At 41.4% G+C, this 19,371-nt stretch overlaps 1 protein-coding gene across 3 annotated transcripts in view; it reads left to right on the forward strand.

Annotated features, from left to right (window-relative positions):
• NTRK3 (neurotrophic receptor tyrosine kinase 3) overlaps positions 1 to 19,371 on the forward strand; it is a 474,280-nt gene that overhangs the window by 341,566 nt on the left and 113,343 nt on the right. The window contains exon 13 of one of the 3 annotated variants that reach the window (XM_043987408.1): positions 13,406 to 15,699. The exons of the other annotated variants lie outside the window; for them this stretch is intronic. Within the exon in view, the coding sequence (XP_043843343.1) occupies positions 13,406 to 13,524 (119 nt within the window). The 3' untranslated portion in view covers positions 13,525 to 15,699. Of the gene's footprint in view, positions 1 to 13,405; positions 15,700 to 19,371 lie in introns of those variants that run through there. 3 annotated transcript variants of the gene reach the window in all.

Here is a 19,371-nt window from a genome sequence, read left to right on the forward strand (position 1 = left end):
CAAAGGTGGGAAACAAAGAGGCAGGTTTCAGACATGGTGAATAAACTCCTTCTCTAGGAGTGGAGGGTTATGTTAGGGGAATATTGGGAGATAAGACTGGTTTGGGCTCAACTTGTGAGAGATGAGAATATGAGCCTAATGGGGTCTAAAATCATCCTATATACAATGAAGATCAACTTAAAAGTTTTGAGCAGGGGACTGATGTCATTAAAGCAATGTTTTTAGAGTATTAATGCCAATGGTCTGTAGGGTATATTGGAGGAAAAAGAAGCCAGAGGGGTGATGGCAAGTGTAGCAATTTACTATGTCGTGTTAAAGCTCTGAAGTTGGGTGGAAGAGGGAGAATCTATAAGAAGCAATGGATATTGCTAATTATAGTGCAAAAGAAGTTTCCAGAAGACTCAATTACATACAAGTATTTATTAGACAGGTAACTAGGTGATGCAGTGGATAGAGTGCCAGAGCTGGAGTCAGAAAAACTTGTTGGTGAGTTCAAATCTTGCCCCAGACCTTTACTAGCTGTGTGACTAGCAAGTTGCTTAACTGTGTTTTCCTCTATTTCCTCATTTTTAAAATGAGCTAGAGGGGCAGCTAGGTGGCGCAGTGGATAAAGCACCAGCCTCGGATTCAGGAGGACACGAGTTCAAATTCAGCCTCAGACATTTGACACTTACTAGCTTAGCTGTGTGGCCCTGGGCAAGTTGCTTAACCCTCATTGCCCCACAAAATGAATTTTTAAAAATGAGCTGGAGAGGGAAATGGCAAACCATTTCTGCTTTTAAAAAAAAGCCCAAAAGGGGTCATGAAGAGTCAGATGTGATTGGAAAATTACTGAATTCCTGAAATTATTAAATAACCCATTGTATTCAAGACACTGAAAATAAAACAACAAAGACAGTCCCTGTTTTTAAGGTGATTACATTCTCTTAGAGAGATACAACATATATAAAGATATGCATAATATAAGGTAGAGAGTGTAGGAAGTGAGGGAGAAAATAGATAAAGTGTTATTGAAAAATTCGAGGGGGGCAAAAGCTCTAACAATTGAAGAGATTATGGAGTGCTTTATACATTGTAGGTGTCACTTCATCTGAGCCTTAAAGAAAGAGAAAGATTCTAAGATGTAGAGATGAAGAGGTGCTTGATTAGATACAGGAAGTAATAGAGAAGAAAGATTCAAGGATGGCTATGTGTTTCTAAACTTTAGAGATTGGGGGGGAAACACACACATACACATACATATGTATGATTGTATGTATGTATGTGTACATGTATATGTAAATATAACCATTAACTATATGTATATTTAACCATTATATACACATACTTACACACATGCATGTAAATAAAACCATTAACATTATGAAAGAGAACTAATTTCAAAGGAGGATCTTTCTTTTAGATTGGCTGAATCTGAGATGAAAGTAAGACTACATATATCTGGTAGGCAACTAGAAATTAGAGTCTAGATGTCAGTAAAGAAAATGAGCCCTGAGATATAGACTTAGGAATCATCTACATTAAGTTGACAGTTAAAATCATTTGAATGGATGCAATTTCTGATGAAAAGAATATGAAGAGAGAGGACAAAAGGACTGATAAATAAAATGCTATGGAAAATCAATATTTATTGTATGGGTATAGGATCTAGTGAAGAAGATGTAAAGATACAGCATAGTATGAGAGATAAAAGGAAAAACTAAGGAAATGTAGAATTGTAGAAGCCAAGGCAGATGGAGAACGTTTCAAGCAGGTAAGAGTGGCCAACAGTATCACAAGTTGTAGAGAAAATCATGGAGAAGAAAGATTGAAAAAACAAACAAACAACCTTACTGTACTTAAGCATACAAAGATGTAATTATATAACATTTAAAAGTAACCCAAAATGGAACATATTGCTTTGGAAAAATAATAGGTTCCTTCTCATTAGTATTCTTTACTAAGTAACCATTTGTTGGACAGTTGAACAAGGGATTTTTTTTTCAGGTTATGAAGTTAGGTGGCACAAAGGATAAAGCATTGGATCTGGAGGCAGGAAGACCTGAGTCCAAATGTGACCTCAGATACCATGTGATATGGAGCAGATAGCTTAGTCTCTGCCTGCCTCAGTTTTCTCATCTGTAATATGGGGATAATAAAAGTACCTACCTTCCAGGGTTGTTGTCAGGATCAATGAGATAATATTTATAAAGGTTTTACAGACCTTAAAGTGCTCTATGCTTTCTAGTTATCTTTATTATCATTATCATTAGTTTTTAGTTATGGGTTGGACTAGATGGCTTCTGAAATATCTTCAGCTCTGGCATTCTGTTGTATCTCTGATTTGGTGATTAAAGATTACTATGACTTTAAAGAATGCAATCACAAAACAGAAGACAGTGTTGAAGTCAGTTCATAGAGGATTAAAGAAGAGTGATTGAAGGTATCAGTTGGAGAGTACATATTCAAAGTGTTAGTAAAAGAAAGAGGCAAAAGAGGATGATAGAAAGATAATTTGAAGGTTTGAAGATAGGAGAGGCTTGTTCCTTTTTGTAGGAAGGGAAGAAAGTATCAATGAAGGGAGAGACTGTAGATGCTGTAGCGAGAGGAGATCTTAAAAAGGAGGGGAGGAAGAAAGTGTAAATGTAGAGACAAAGCCGTTTAGAGGTCGAAAGGAACAATGGGGACAATAAAGGTTGATGACCTCTGTTTCTTAAGAGAATACTGACACTCATCAGGCATCTTCTGTGTATCAGACTCTGTACCAGGCATCAAAGATGCAAAAATGAAGCAGTTCTTATTGTCAAGGAGTTTGCCATCTACTCTGGGTTTGCAAAAAGTATGTAGATCAATAAATAAAAGGTTATTTTAGAAGGGAGAGAACATTGACAACACAAAGAATCAGAGGTTTGCCAACCGTCCCGAGTTGAGCCTTGACAGATTATAAGAATTTGAAGAGACAGAATGTGTAAGGGGAACATTATAGGTTTAGGGAGTGGGTTGTGTAAATTCACAGATGTAGGGGCTGTAAGTCTGAGTTGGGGAAACAGCTGGTAGTCCAATGTGGTTAGAATGCAGACTGATTGAAGGCAAGTAATGTGAAATGAGACTAGATAGGGAGGTTTAAATCAGATCAAGGAAATCCTGAAATTCTAGGCTAAGGATTTTGTTTCTATATCTTGGAGAAAATAGAGGAACCGTGAAGTTTTTTGAGTAGGTGTGTTACATGGTCAGGCTTGTGCCTTTGAAAGGTTATTTTAGTAGTTTTTAGAGACTAGATTAGAGGTGACAGAAACTGATTGCCAAGAAAGAGATCTATGGGTATGTGGTACATGCCTAGAGTCCCTGCTGTTGGTGGTTTGCTTGAGTGCAGAAATTCTGAAATGCAGTAGGACTAAAGTTGATCAGGTGTCTGCAGTAAATCTGGTATCAATATGTTTAGCCCCCGGGAGCAAAGGACTACCAGGGTCATTAAAGCGAGGTGAACTGCTCCGGGTTGGAAAAATGGATCAGGTTAAAGCTTCTATGTTGATCAGCCTTCCAGCTATGGTGAGATAGGAGACCCAGTTGAGAGGAGAGAGTGAGAGTGAGAGTGAGAAAGTGAGAGAGAGAGAGAGAGAGAGAGAGAGAGAGAGAGAGAGAGAGAGAGAGGGTGGGGGGAACATTTTGGATGAAATATTGAAGTTCTGACTTGGACATGTTGAGTTAGACATTCTGATGGAGCATCTAGGTGAAAATGATGAATGAGCAAGCAGCAATTGGTTTTGTGAAATTAGAGTTCAGGTGAAAGATTAGAGCTGGATTTATATATCTGAAAGCCATATGCTTAGAGATGATAATTAAATCCATAGGAGATGATACAGTCACTAAGGGAGAGAGAGAGAAAAGAAGAAGGCCCAGGAAAGAGCCTGGGAGGATACTTGAACTTAGGAAATGGAAGATGGATGATGACTCAGCAAAGGAACAGATGAACAGGCAGGAGAATCATGACAGCAAAGAAATTATGGAACAAAGCTAGAAGGAAGCTTAGAATTCATCTATTTTAACTTCTTCATTTTACAGATAAGGAAACTGAGGCCTAGATGGGTTAAAACATTTGTCCAGTGATATATAGGCAACAAATTACAGAACCAAGATCTGAACCAAGGTTCTTAGACTTCCAATACAACATTTCAGGAGGAGGAGATCAAAATATGCAGAGGTCAAAGCAAATGGGACTGATAAAGGGCTGATATATATATATATATATATTTTGCGGGGCAATGGGGGTTAAGTGACTTGCCCAGGGTCACACAGCTAGTAAGTGTCAAGTGTCCGAGGCCGGATTTGAACTCAGGTACTCCTGAATCCAGGGCCGGTGCTTTATCCACTGTGCTATCTAGCCGCCCCGGCTGCTATATATTTTGATGAAGAGATCTGGGTTGTCTGAGAAAGAAAGCAATTTCAGTAGAATGGTGAAGTCTGAATCCCAAGTGAAAAGCATTGAGAAATGAATGAGTGTTGAAGATTTGGAAGTAGGGAGATAGAAAGGTCACACTTTCTGAGTATTTGGCTATAAAAGGAAAGAGAGATAGGGTGATATACTGAGGGAAATAATTGCTCTGTTCCCCAGCCAAGCCTTCTTTTTGCCCAAGAAGTCATCTTACCCAAATGGCATGGAATAACTCTCTTCTTTTTTTTTGAAAGTTCACCTCTGGTTCAAAGGTAGTTTGGACAACATAACATTTTGGCATAACCCCTTCTCTTTAGATATGAGATTCTCCACCTAACCTAGAAACAAGGGGATACCTTGGGATTCTGTGTACAATTTTCCCCAAGGTGGTACAACAATGTTATCAAATAGAGAGTACTTTGTGAAAAAAATACATTGTGCTAGGCCATGGAACTTGCTGAACACAATCACATCCTTAGTTCTCAATTCCTTCTCAGAGATCTGCCAGAAGACCTTGTGTTTAGAGGCTTTCTTTCTTATTATTTTCTAAACTGTACTAATCTCTACCTTCTAATTGAAGTTAAGAGCATCTTGCCTTTCTTGGTCTCAGAGCCTGGTTGACCACCCACATTCAGGGATTCGTTGCCCTCGATCCTTAATTATTTTCCCCCATTCTTTTTCTTCTAGTACCATCCTATCTTGATGACCATTTTCTCTTTCCCTTCTTTCCCCTGGTAATACACACTTCAGATTCCAAGAGTATATTTTATATGGCTTATTCACAAAGGGTGAAAAAAACCCCAGAAATATAAAAAAGATAGTTGTAGCTATTTGATCATATTTATAAGGACAAGCTACTAAATGCATACTGCGTGGTACCTAAACTCACTAAGCTATTTACTAGTTAAAGTTCACCAGGCCTATCTCTGCTACCAGCATTCATTTTAGGTCTGGAGCCCATGCCTTAGTGGCCTGCTCCCATTCTGGCATTGTAAACACAGGTCAATACACTCAGTCCACAATACTTACCTAGATAAATCCCAAATTATAATGGGGATATGTTATTTTAATGCCTTTTTTCTGTGTTATACAATCACAGATGAACTCTCAGACAAGTAAGAAACTATAGCTGGTGGCCTTTTTGGTGACCTACCAGGAAAAGATATCTCCTCTCCTTCTACCTAAAAGAAGAAGGGGAAAAAGAACTCAAGTAAGACATTTATTAAAGTGGTCCTTGATTATTCCCCCCAAGGAGCAATTCAACCTAACACTTCGTTTACTGCCAAAGTTCTTAAAATATACCTCCACAGAATTCATGCCTTATTTTCTCACCTTGGCATAGATTTATACTCCCATCATGCCTGATTCTCACCCTCAGCCACAGTTTTCTGAGATAAACCATTTTAGGTGTAAATTCACTTTCAGCAAACTCCCTTGGAGCATCTGTGTACAGCTGGAATCAGACTTGGCAAAGTTGGTAAGTGGGTTAGGGGAAAAATAGATGGATGCTGACCCTCTCTCAGCTTCACTTATTTCCCTAGCAGTGCCAAGAAATCATTCTCCAAAAAGGTAGACACCAGTCTTAGGTTGAGAAACATAGTTAGACACCTTTGGGGTGTAAAGTGGACAGCAAGAATATTACTCACGAGTTCTGGGACAACTTAAATATATAATAGAATCCTTTTGTAACACAGAATTCAGGTATACTTCCCCATGCGGTCCAATAGGTTTTCTTCTCAAGAGTCCTGTCATAACATAATTGGATTATAAGACAAGCTTTAGGCCTGTCTCCCAAAACTAACATGGTAAAGGTAATTCCAGTATATTTTTGAGGTCACAAACCCAATCTCTGAGTACCAAGAAAGGCAGAATATCTCCTTATCATGCAAAAAGATCTATTCATGAGTGCTATTATCGTTTTTGGGGGGGTTATCCCCCACTAATTTAGAAACATAACTGTTCCTGTGTAACTTTCGGCACTGACTAGATGGTGTTCATGATTCGATTTTGTCAGTGACGATTGTCAATGTGTCATTATGGGGGCTTTCCCCTAACCTTAAGAATCAAGAGCTTGGGTAATTCAAGAGTCATTTACTGGGTAAGGTCTGCGTGGGAAGGCAAGCTCACTTCCCATGGAACGAACTAGCTCTCAGAACCGCCTATACTGGGGGCAATACCTTTAACCCTCAGGGCAATTTTTGAAAGTAAAACACCAAGAATTTGGGTATGAAAAAAAGCAAAGAGCTGCTGCTTCAGGAAATTAACAAAGAAAGCCATAGAGAAACAACCGCCTATCGAGCCAGGACTGAACTAGCTAACCACAATCCTATCTTGAACTTGTTTTTCTCTCCAACATCCCAAGAGCTGACAGGTGTCCTTGGTGATGTCTTTGACTTCCTACAAAGTTAGTAAATGCATAGCTTGGAAGCTGAGGAAGTGGAATTGTATCATTCAAGAGGCATTCTTGGCCTTCACTTGGACACTCCTTGGTGTCTGAGTCACCTCAGTACAAGCAGATGTCCTAGTGGATAGAGGGAGTCAGTAGATAGAGCAAGAAGGATGTAGTAAGAAGGTAGATAGGGTCTCATCCAGGAGTAATCCTGGCTTCCAGTCCCTGACCTGCCACTCTTTTTACTATGTGATATTAAATAAAATCAGTTCCCCTCTCTGAACCCCATTCTCCATCTCAACTAGAGCATGGGAATGTTGTTAGTTCTCATCATTCTTGGCCCCATCCCCTTAGGGGTATTGTAAGGATAAGTGAGTGAATGTCTAGACAGAGTTTTAAATTTTTGAATGGAAAGTACTAGATAAATGCAAATTGTTATGATGGTGGTGGTTGGTGGTCACAGTGCTACAAATGGATGAAAATCTGGTAAGCAGGAGAAAGTCCAGACAAGAATTCTGTGGCTGCAGGGAGAAAGGAGGGGATGTTTACACAGCCCTCAAGCTAGGAAAATTATAAGGAGTGTGCCTAGGCTGCTGGGTCCACAAGACAGAACACTCTTCCCTATGCTCCATTCTTGGATTTTCCAAAGTAGCCAGGCCTGAAAAAACTTCATCTCTCCCTACCAAGCCCTTTGGGAAGAAATAACCTTTCTCTAACTCTTAGATATTGTTTTGTTAATGTGGAGGAGCAAAGACTCCTGAAAGTGCATCCATGAAAGGTGGTGGGGAAATCCTAAAAGAAAACTATTGTTGTTCCTCCTTCCTTCTTGAAGAGGACCACTGACATCAGCAAGGAGATGATTTGACTTAAAAGCAAATTGGATTTAAGTGAGGCAGAGTTGTGCAAAGTCTCCCTCATTCTCTCCTCCAGAATCACTGGAATCCAGTGGCAAGACATGGGTCAAGACCATTGGAGATGGCCCTGGGTGCAGTGGCAGACCTTGGCCTTTTTAAGCTAAGGTGTTTCCGAGGTCTCAGTTTTTCTGAGGCAACACCCATTTAGTTATTAAAGGCTAGGTTAAGAATTGGGGCAAAAGATGGCCTAGTTGGCCTTCACAAAAGAATCAGTCTGGGAGGGGAAGACCCTCAGAGTTTCTGGCCAGAGCAAAGACAATTACTATTTACCTAAAGAAAACTAGTTTGACTTAGAGAAGCAACCTGAAGTTTAGGGAGATCTAGATGAAAGGGCATGTATTCCCAAGACAGTATGGCAACTGGACACGGTCTCAACACAAAGGAAAAATTAAAGATGGATGGGAATTAGGCCAAATGAACCTCAAACGGTTGTGCTAGCCTACATGATCAGATTTGAGAGAGCTTAGTTTATATAATCCTATACTTGGTACCTCACCAGTTTTGTATTCTTCATATTAAAAAAAAATAAAATAAAAGATGACCTCAGTTGCCTCTCCAACTCTATACCTCCTACCACACCCAAATGGCTTCAGAGTGAAATCCTTTTGAAAACTCCAATTCCCATCTTTGGTGCACCAAAGGAGATGGAAAGAGGATATTTATGTTTAGGCCAGGAATTTGGTGCTATCAGACCTGAGTTTAAATCCTGGCTCTGCTACTTACTACTTGCATAACTTTGGACAAGCTGCTTAAACTCTTTTTTCCTCAATTTCTTCATCTGTTAAATGAGCAAGCTGAACTGGATAGCCTCTGATTTCCTTCCTTATTCTATATCTAGGTTCTTATACATAGTGGTTGTGGTAGAAAGACCAAAAGGAGCCATGCTCCTACTAACTTTGGGGTGTTGACTAATGAAGGTTAAGGCAGAGAGTAAAAAAAAAAAAAAAGGAAGAAAACCCCAGGTAAGATATGAATTGACATTTTTGCCTGGAATTTGGTTTATTCTTTCTTCTCTCTTCTCCTTAACTCCTCCTCCCTAGCCCCTTCCCCAGCCTCTAAGAAAGAGGACTTTTGTTTCCCTGTCACTAATTTTCAATATGTAAACATCTGGACTCCAGAGAATCATGTGGAAAGTGGAGCACACTAACAGAATCATTGTAGCTTGGCATCTCCTAGTCCTTCTCTTCCCTACTTGCCCATCCTTGGCCATACCCCCAAGAAAGCCTGTCCATTTCCAAGAACATAGGGACAGAAAGGCTCTATGTCTTTAGAGGAAGAAGGAAGGAAGCCACATGGAGCATCCCTTTCTGATTTGGAAGAGTTAAGAGGGAGACTCCTAAGGATATAGCATTAAGTTTTTGTTTTGTTTTTTTTGTTTTTTTGCCTACCTCCAGCATCTGAGTGACTTTGCCAGGTCTCTTAACCTCTCTGCCTCATTTTTCCATTTGATAAATTGTCACTGACCATAACTAAAGCTCCTCTCTGGAGTCAACTTGTACTTACAAAGTACTTTTCAAACAAGAAGTGCTGTGTAAATGCTAAGTGTTATTGTTATGTAGCAACTTTAGGATGACAAATGAATACATTTGAAAAGGAAATGTTTGAAAATAATCCAATTGAGCTCCATTTAATATTGGGTCTTTTATCCCCGCTATAACCCAACGCACTTTATGGAGTTAGGTAATAAAATTACAGTCACATAACAAATAACAGGGAGAGAGCAAGAGGGGAGAGGCTAGAAGAGAGGACTTCTGGGATCTGAAGTGAAATGGAGAGTCGTGTAGGCAGAAGATGCAGGGAGGTTGTTCCAGATGGCAGGTACTGCAAGTAGAGGGCTCTTTTGCTTGCTCATAAAGACCTGAATGAGGGGGTGGGACTGGAGAAAAACCTCGAGAAGGGAATATAAAGAGGAAGGAGGTGAGATTGTCTAGACAGGCAGAGTTGTCAAGGCAGTTTTCCTCTGCTTTCTACCCAAGACATCCATCAGCCGGCACAGGAAGGAGGCAATTTTCATCTACTTCGAGGCCTTAAAAGCTGTTACTTACCTGTGAGGATTTAACCCTCTCTGAAAGGCACATATTCCAAAGCGCTTATCAGGTTCAGTGGATACACAGTGCTGCCACCCCCCACTCCTTGTCCTATCCTTTAACTACCCTCCTTCTCTCCCTCTCCCAGCTACGCACACCATCTTCCCCAAACGGCCTCCAAGTGTCTGGCTTGTTTCTTATAAAAATACACCTGGGAAGCTCATGGAGATTAGGCTCAGTTCCAGGGTGCACAAGCAGCTTTGTCTAAATCTTGTGGAGCCTAGGGGGAGGTAGAGAAAAGAGGGGATTGACTCTTGAGCAGGGATGAGGTAGAAGGAGCAGAGCAGGCCTTGTCCCCACGAAGGAGACCTCCTGCCACTGAAGGTATACTGATCTATCTTCTCCACCTGCTCATGCCTTTTTACAATCAGCTGTCAGCCCAGTTTTTTCCCTGTGGTAGAGTCACTGTCCCCTCAACCCTCACACACACATACAAACACCCCTAACCCCATACACAGAGTAACAGTAAATGCATTTTCTTTCTGCTCAGGGGTTTTTCTTAGGGAGAGGGGGAGGCACCAGGAAACTTGGAGTGGTGCCTCTCAGGCTATCAGACTTCAGCATTTAGAATCTTGGAATTGCTCCACCCGAAAAGGAGTTCCAGAGAAAACAAACTTCGGATCCCGGCTCATATGGGAACCGGCTCATGTTCACGAAGGCAGCAGTGGATACCTTGGCAAGGATACCAGCAGTTCTTGGCCCCTATCTTTAATGAATCCGACATGGAGCCTTAAAGGGCCCTCGGACACCGCGTGGCTGGCCAGGATTGGAGTCTCTCTGGAGCAGCTCCTGCTCTCACAGTGGAAACTATGGAATGCCTCTTTCCCAGGGGTTAGAGTTGTAGGGTCCCAGGTGGTTCAAAGGTCTCAGTCATTCATTAGGTTTACAGCCTTCCCTGGGTAAGAGAGCTAGTAAAAAAACTAACACTGCCTTCCTCACATGGGTACCTAGTTTCCGAAGGATGAGAGAAAGAACCAACTCTGCTTCCTTTTGGACATTAGTTATTTCTTTACCATGAGAGAAAGGAGATTAATGAGGTCTTCTTGTGTCTGGAGCGCTCAGGTTCAAGGGTAGGAGAAGCAACCCTACTGGTTCATACAGTGACAGTGTTGGTCCCCCATGGGGGGCAGCTCTTACTATAGGAATGGGAATGTGTGTGTGTGTCTATGTATGCATGTGTTGGGGGGAAGGGGAGGAGAAATAAGTTAGGCTAAGGAATCTTAACTCTATGCATGACCAGTAACTAACCCCAATAATAACCCTTCCTCCTCAGTTTCTAACCTGTGGGAAAGAGATGGAGCCAATTTCTGAATCTGGTTGTACTAGATTCAAGGATATGAGCACAGATCATGTCAAAGAGACCAGGTGTTCAAACAAGCAGAGCAGTTTAAATGTACGAGTTAGGCAGGCCTTGAACTCTGATTCTGGTTTGATCATTAGTATTGGCTATAAGCCTTGGGAAAGTTATTTCCCTTCTGTATGCAACTGGGGCTCAATATTGGCTTTTTCTTCCTCCTACCTCCCACCACCCCTGTCAGGGTTCAGGAAAGCTATTTAAGATTTTGTGCTCTAGTAATTCTTTTCCATCCTTTGATTCGAAATATCTGGAGGTTTCATCAGACCTTAACTCTTTGCCATGCCTATAAAGTGCCATCCTACTATACAACTGAAATGGGGTAGAACATAGTCACTGAAATCTTATATATCTGAGGAACCTCAGAAGGAGAAAACTTCTTGAGCATCTCTGGCAGAATTGTTGGGGGTGTCAAAATAGAGCAAAAGAGGAAGAATAAGGAATAGTTTCAACCAACTTCAGAAAAAAGCTCAGAATAACCTGCCCTTCTTCATTCCCCATCCCCATTCCCTTTATTCTCTTTCTTGAGGACCCATGTTCCATTGAGTATATTGTTCTCAGATACACTCAATTATTTTTCTTCTCCAAACACTTCACACCAAAATAATCCCATCTTGTGCAGAAGTTGCTTATACCCTGAATTCCTACCTAAAGTGTTTCAATACTCAGAGCTTACAGTTCAGCCCTGCTTTTATTATGATAGCTTCTGGGGTCAGAGGTGGGGCATTTATGGGGACAGAATATGACATGGAAAAAGCACTCTAGATCAATTGATGTCTTCTTTATTTCCTCTTCTCTTCCTTCCTATCTTAACCACACCATTACATTCATCCCTTCTTGAACTCTCTCTCTGTCTCTCTCTGTCTGTCTGTCTCTGTTTCTCTCTCTCTCACACACACACACAATTATGCACACACACAGCTTATATCCTTTAGTCCAGAGCAATTTTAATCTGTATTCATGTTGTTCATTTTAATCTGAAGTCAAAAACAGTTTCCACTTGGGGATCTGCTTTGGTTTACCCAAGTTATAGGAGTCTTCTTTATTAAGTTGAGAGCCGTGTAGAGAGAAAAAGGGCCTAAGGATTCTTTCTCTTTGCTCTAAGAAATCCCCACCCTTGAATCTGGTTGCTTCCTCTGTTGATCCTGTGGGGATGATTTCATCCCCATCTCATTTGACATCATGGGAAGGCTAAGAGATCAGGTGCTTTGTGCCATGCTTTCCACTAGGCTGGTGGAACTGGTTCAGTAGAGTAGGCAAATAAGAAAAAAATGACAGTTTTAGAAAAAATCCTTCCTTCCTTTCTATATACACATATATAATATATATTTGTATAAACATAGCAACATATACATATGTGTATATATGTTTATATGTGTATATACATACATACATGTGTGCTTGTATCACATTTACTGTGCCATGTGAGAGTTGACATTTTTCCTATTGGATGTTGATGGTAGAAATGACCACGTCTCCCTTTAAAACACAGATCCTAGGTGAAGAGAGCTTCCTCTTTCTTTCTGTTCTGTAGAAGTGGTAGTTTGTGATCCAGTCCCAAGGCCATTCCTCTTACCTATTCCTCACCTCACTCCTTGCCAGGGGCCTTTAACTTGTGGGCAATATTTATTCTGTCCCTTAACAGAACTTTCTTTTTCTCCAAGAAGTCACCTTCCCCAAACTTGAAGTTGCAGAAATCTCATCTTCTTCCCAGGGAGACAGAGACAGAGACAGAGAGACCCAATTTTAGAGAGATTTTAAGAGCCCTCGGTCTCAGGAGAGAGAGAGAGAGAGAGAGAGAGAGAGAGAGAGAGAGAGAGAGAGAGAGAGAGAGAGAGAGAGAGAGAGAGAGAGACCCAATTTTAGAGAGATTTTAAGAGCCCTCGGTCTCAGCCCAGGGCTTCTTCCTCAAGTGGTCTCATTTCCCTACACACTTTTCCCAGGCTAATTGGAGGTGTCCAGTGGAGGCAGCAGCAGAGGGTGTTTCCAGTCCTTCGGACAGTGCTTGGTTTTAATTTTCCCCCCTATCCTAACCCCTCCGCTCACCTTTCCCTTTTTGCTGTTAATTGATTTCACTATTCAAGATATACCTCAGTATTACCTCTGACTATATCTCTAGCTGTCCCCTTCTCAATTTCCCCTCTGTTTTCTGTCCCTTAGTTTGGATCTTCTTTTTGGGTTTTTTGGTTTACTTTATTTTTTTCTTTTTTTCTTTTTTCTGTTTTGTTTTGTTTTGTTTTTTGTTTTTAGGTTTCAGAGAAGTTATGTTGAATCCAATAAGCCTTCCTGGCCATCCCAAGCCTCTTAATCGTGGCATTTATGTTGAGGATGTCAATGTTTATTTCAGCAAAGGACGCCATGGCTTTTAGAACTCCTTTACAGCCTCCCTTGTCTGATGTCACCTTGGTAGGCTGGGCCCTAAGAGAGGTTGGAAGCAGTAGGCCATTGTTCTGTTTGGATCCAGGGCTGCTAAACAGAACACTTTGCAAACCACCTGTGTGCACCCCACTTCCCTACAAACACACCTTTTAATACCAACAGAAATGGGTGGTCTCCCATAGGCCAATGGCAGGGTTGCCCTTTTTCTCCAATGATCACTGTGCTCCTTCTACCTTCCTGCAAGGCACCACCATGGTGAGAGCCAATAAAGCAAATTAAAAACCAGTGCTCTAGGAGCTGTCTTTTAAACACACCTAGTTTTCTTGCTTTACAAAAAACAAAACAAAATAAAATAAAATAAACACCACCTCTTCAGCAACAAAAGTCAAGCCTGGCAGAGCCCAGCCATGCTCTGAACATGCTTTCCTCACACGGACACTTGTGGGTCTCCCTGGCTCTCCTTGGGACATCATGTCGCCCTCTTAGTGACCTCGCTGCCACCCATGTGACCTCAGACTGGGGAAAAGCCACAGACGGCACTTGCGCAGAGGTGGAGACGGCCTGGTAAGAGAGGAAAAGCCAGAGTTGAGTGTTGGCATCAAATTAGGGTCCCAGAGGGAAGAATGGAAACCAATTTTTTTTCCTTTGGTGGAGAAATTTGTACTTACTTTGAAATATGATCCTCCCTTCCCATCTCCTTATGTCGTCTTCTGTAAGAGGAAGGCTCCCAGTGTGTGCAAATGTTAGAAAACTCCCAAGGGGAGATGAGTATTTTCTTTAAGCCTCCTCTCTGGCCTCTCTGTCCCCCAACTCTGCTGTTTTGATGAGCTTTGCCTGCAGGATGCCTTGCCTTTGCCATGGGAAGGAAAGATCAGGCCATTGAATTGGCCACTCCGCCAAGACCATGGGGACCAGAGAAGCAAGGGCCCTGTGGCCCTTTCTGCCTCTCCACCATCCCTGGATCTTCTCTTTTCTCCCTATCTCTTGTTCTTGAGAATCTTTGGAACCCAATTTATACACACCTTCAAAGCAAAGATGAACTGAAGGGGGAAAAGAAGCTAAAATTGGCCTTCTGTGGCCCTTCCCCAGCACCAATGGAAGTGTCAATCCTGTTCTCTGGTCAATATTTGTGTTTCCTTTGTTTGCTTTGACTCATGTCTTACTCCATAGCCACATTCCTCAAGGGAGAGGACTTCCTTCCCTTCCCTCCACTTGGAAAAAAACAACAACAAACAAACAACAAAACAAACAAAACCTCCTAATCCAGTGGGGAGAAGGAAGGGCTAGGGGGCTCAGCATCTTTGCAGAGTGTGTTCCAACTTTAGGTCTCTTCCTCATTGGGAGAAATGATACTTAGTTTTAATCATTTAAAGAAAGGTGAACACTTTTTTCTTGCAATATCAGATTCTTCTGGCATATTTCCCAGTTGGACCCACTGACTTGGCTCATCTGCCCAATGCCCCTCAGTGCCTGCCCCCTTGAGGAATGCAAGGCAGGCTACAGTGGAATCATGAGATGTCTAGTGATGGGCCTTAGGGTGTTGGGGGTTTTGAGCATCTCCACTACTTCCTCCTAAGTTTAAAGATTCCTTTTCAAAATTTTGTCTCAGAGTTAAATTTTTCTTTCCATATTCTCACTTCTGAAACCCTGCTTGGGTAGAAATTGTCACATCAGGTCTAAAGACTGATTTTGTAGATCCCTCTATAGGATTTTTGGAGAAAACTCCAAACTTCTCAAATTCTCCTTCCCCTCCATAGTGAGGCCTAAGCCTCCCCTCCATTTCCCAAAACTATATGTGGATGGCTGATTTTTACCTCAGGGCTTCAAGATGTACCCTGTCTCTCCTACTGAGGTAACTCACCGTGCCCCTCACCCCACCTGCCTTTTAGCTCTCCCCATTGCTTCATAGCAGCCTTTTTATTCCTCATTGCTCCCTGTTGAGCCTGAGGGAACAGGGCCTGCTCCCAAGTGTGTGGCTTTAAGGAGTAAGCGTGAGGATGTTTTTTAATTATTGTAAATCATTACCTCATTTCCGGCCTCCCAGGCATCATCCATCCCAACATTCTTTATCCTGCCATCACTTTCACCTTGTGCTATGACAATGGGACATTGCGTTTCCACAGAGACTTATAGGAGTGTTCAGTGTATAGTTTCTTAATAAACACTTTATTTTCTAATGAATTGACTGTATCAGTCGTCTTATTTGGAAGCTTTTAAAATATATTAAAGAGATTCAATTGACAGGCTGCTCTTTTTCCTCTCCTTGTTGTGACATTCTTTATTATATATTATATATTATTATTATTATTATTTAGTATTTCCTTACCTTGGTCCTATTTGCCAGTCCATACATTTTTATCTCCATCAGTTATTTTCTCAGAGCAGTCTCTGAGGAAGATGAGTACAGTACAAACATTGTGTATCCTTATTTGACAAAGGAGAAGTAGAGGCCCAGAATAGTTAGGTAGATTATCTAATATTATGCTGTCTCAAGATTTGAACTCAGGAGCTCTCTTCTCCCTCTCCTCCACTTTTCTTAATATTGTTCAAGCCACAGAATTAGTGTTGGAAGGGACCTTAGTGATCAACTATTCCAATTACTTCATTTTAAATGGGTTCAGAAGTGGGAAGTGATTCTCCAAGCCCATGCAGGGAATAAATAACTGGAGCCAAGATTTGAACCCATGTCTTGTAATTTCAAATTCAGTGTTCTTTCAGAGCCCCTCAGTGCCACCTGTGGGATGTTTAGTGGCATTTTGATTCCAAGTGAACACTAGCATTAATATTCTTCAGAATTTGGGTGCCAGAAGGAGTGACAGTGGGTTTTTTGTCCTTTGCTTTTAGATTTATGTTTGTCTCAACAAAAATAGATACAATTTTCTCTAGGAAACAGAGGGAAGCAACCTTGGCCAGATTTGCTCAGGGGTGGAGCATGGCTCCACTAGTAAAGCGTGGAAGCCAGGAATTCCTTAGTTAGCTAGGACACATTCCAGTGAGTTTGCCTCATTTATGCTGACATGGGGGATGTCTTGGGGTCTCAGTAATCTACTTACTCTTTAACCCCTAGAAGAAACTGAGCATGGTTGAAAAAGTTGTCTCTGGATTGTTGATTGTGAGGTAGCTGAATAATTACCTACAAGGGTCATGTTCTCTTCCTTCCAATGGGAAATGGGAAATGACTGTGTATGTATGTGTACCTGTGTGTGCATGTGTGTGTTTGTATAAGTGTATTGCTAACTGGGACTGGTGCACAGTATTCGTGGAAGTGTTTGAACCCTTTCCTGAGCTCAATGATCTTTGTCTTTCTCTGCACAAATTTCTCAGTGAAGCTGATTCAACAGAATAAGGTGGGTCAGCCCCAGTGGGAAATCTCATGGAGTTCAAATGAATATGATGCTGGCTTCCTATCTGTCAATTCAATCAATCAAAAATCAATAAGGATTTATTAAGAGCTTTATATGTGCTAGATGCCGTGAGAGATGCTGGGGTCACAAAGGTAAAAATGAAACATTCCCTGCTATTAAGGAACTTAGATTCTATGAGGGGATATGATGAGTACATAGAGACATATGGTTAAGATATATATGAAATATATAAATATATGGTACTTTTTGCAGATTTGGGGGGCAGTAGTAGTGAGGAAAGGCCTCAAGCAGGAGATGACAATTGGGCTGACCTTGAAAAACCCAAGAGTTGAGAGATGAGGATTGAATGCAGCCTCTATTAAAGGCAGAGAGATGGGTAATGTGATGTCATGTATAAGGAAGAGTAAAAGGACCAGATTGGCTGAACTGTAAAACATATAAAGGGGAAGGAGGTTTAATGAGGCTGGAAAGGTGGTTTGAGGCTGGGCTGTGAGGGACTTTAAATGCCAAATGGAGAAGTTTGTATTTATTTGATCCTAAAGGCAATGGGAAACATTATTGAGTAGGGAAAGGACTTGTGCTTCAGGAGTATCACTTGGACCAATGTGTGAAGGAAAATTTAGAGTCTCAGTAGTCTAGATGATATTTTCTTTATGTCTGGCTTGGTTTGAAACCCTCCCTGGAAAAAGGAAGCCCCTCTCCTGTGTGGCCCCGTTGAACCCTGGGATCTCCTTCAGGCCTAGGATGCCCAAGAAGACTCAGTTAGGAGCCTTGACTGCTACCAAGAGTTTGGTTCCACATTTGGAGAACCATAGAATGCAATTCTGGGCAGTTAAGTGGATCAGTGGATAGAGCGCTGGGCCTGGAGTCAAGAAGACCTGAGTTCAAACCCAACCTCAGACACTATTTGTGTGACTCTGGGCAAGGCAATTAACCCGGTTTGTCTCAGTTTCCTCTAAAATGAGCTGGAGAAGGCCATTCCAGTAACTTCCAAGGAAATGCCAAATGGTAATAAGATCTATAAATCAGTCACTTGGGGCAGTCTGACATGGGTCCCTTATGCTATGACAAGAACATGAACTTTTGTTTTCCCAAAACCAATGTTGCTAGATCCTGGAACTAATTGGCTGTCTCTGGGAAATGGGTAGAAAGGAATTAGAGGGCAGCTAGGTGGAACAGTGGATAAAGCACTGGTCTTGGATTCAGGAAGACCTGAGTTCAAATCCGGCCTCAGACACTTGACACTTAACTAGCTGTGTGACCCAGGGCAAGTCACTTAACCCTCATTGTCCTGCAAAAAAAATTTTAAAAATTTAAAAAAACACAATGAAAGAAAGGAATTAGTAAGGGTAAATGGGGGTTGCTTCTAGGGGTAGCAGGAGAAAAAAAATATATAAAAATACTTTTTCTAACCCCCAGAAAGCTAGTGTCTAATCTGTCACAGAACCACAGATTCTTAGGACTGAATGGGATATAAAAGGTTGTTTGGTTTAGACATTCTCCCTTGGGCAAAAATGGATCTATTCTTAATTATTGTTTGTTTGTTTTTGATGGGGCAATGAGGGTTAAGTGACTTGCCCAGGGTCACACAGCTAGTGAGTGTCAAGTGTCTGAGGCTGGATTTGAACTCAGGTCCTCCTGAATCCAGGGCCGGTGCTTTATCCACTGTGCCACCTAGCTGCCCCTCTCCCCCATGAAGTGGATCTGTTCCTGACCTTGGAGAGTTCTGTCATTTCATTGCCATGGGCATTTGCTTCATGGACAAAAAGGACAATGCTCTCTATAATTTATTAGATAGTCTTTATGAATTGCTTTGGCAAAAGGGGAAAAAAACCAAAATCACTTAATAGTGACTATTTCTTAACCTAGGCTAGTCCCTGGGCAACAAAGAGATAAACAACAGCCCATTAGCAGATCCTCCCACTCTAAAAAGATTTGCAACATGGTAGGACTTAACAGAAGTTGGACTCTACTGGCAAAGCCTTTGAGAGTCTAGAGTCCCCTCCATTCTACAAGGACGCATCAGAACAGTAATTTAGTGAACATAGCAATGGATATTATTTTAACTACCCATGGAAAAGTGGTTTTGCAGTTTCCCTTTTTGCTCCTTTTAGCATTTGATGATGACCTTGGATATTTTTGAAGTCTTTTGTATTCTAGAATATATGTTTGTAGCATAGTGGAAAGAACATTGGCATCTGAGGACTTGGGTTCAAGCATTGCCTCTGATGCTTAGCACATGTGTGATCTTGGGCAAATCACTTATCTTCCCTGGGCCTCAGTTTCTGCATCTATAAAATCAGGGAGTTGGATTAAATGTCCTTCCATTCCTCTGAGAGCTATATCTGAGTGTATGATCTTATCCTGTGAACGTACGTAGAGATTGTTTCATTCTTGTGCATCTTAATTCTCAATGCCTCACAATTAATATGTGCACTTAGTAAGTGCTTACTGAATGTTTGTTGATTGGTC

Source organism: Dromiciops gliroides, chromosome 2 (genome assembly GCF_019393635.1).
Source record: "Dromiciops gliroides isolate mDroGli1 chromosome 2, mDroGli1.pri, whole genome shotgun sequence".
Lineage (NCBI taxonomy): Eukaryota > Metazoa > Chordata > Mammalia > Microbiotheria > Microbiotheriidae > Dromiciops > Dromiciops gliroides.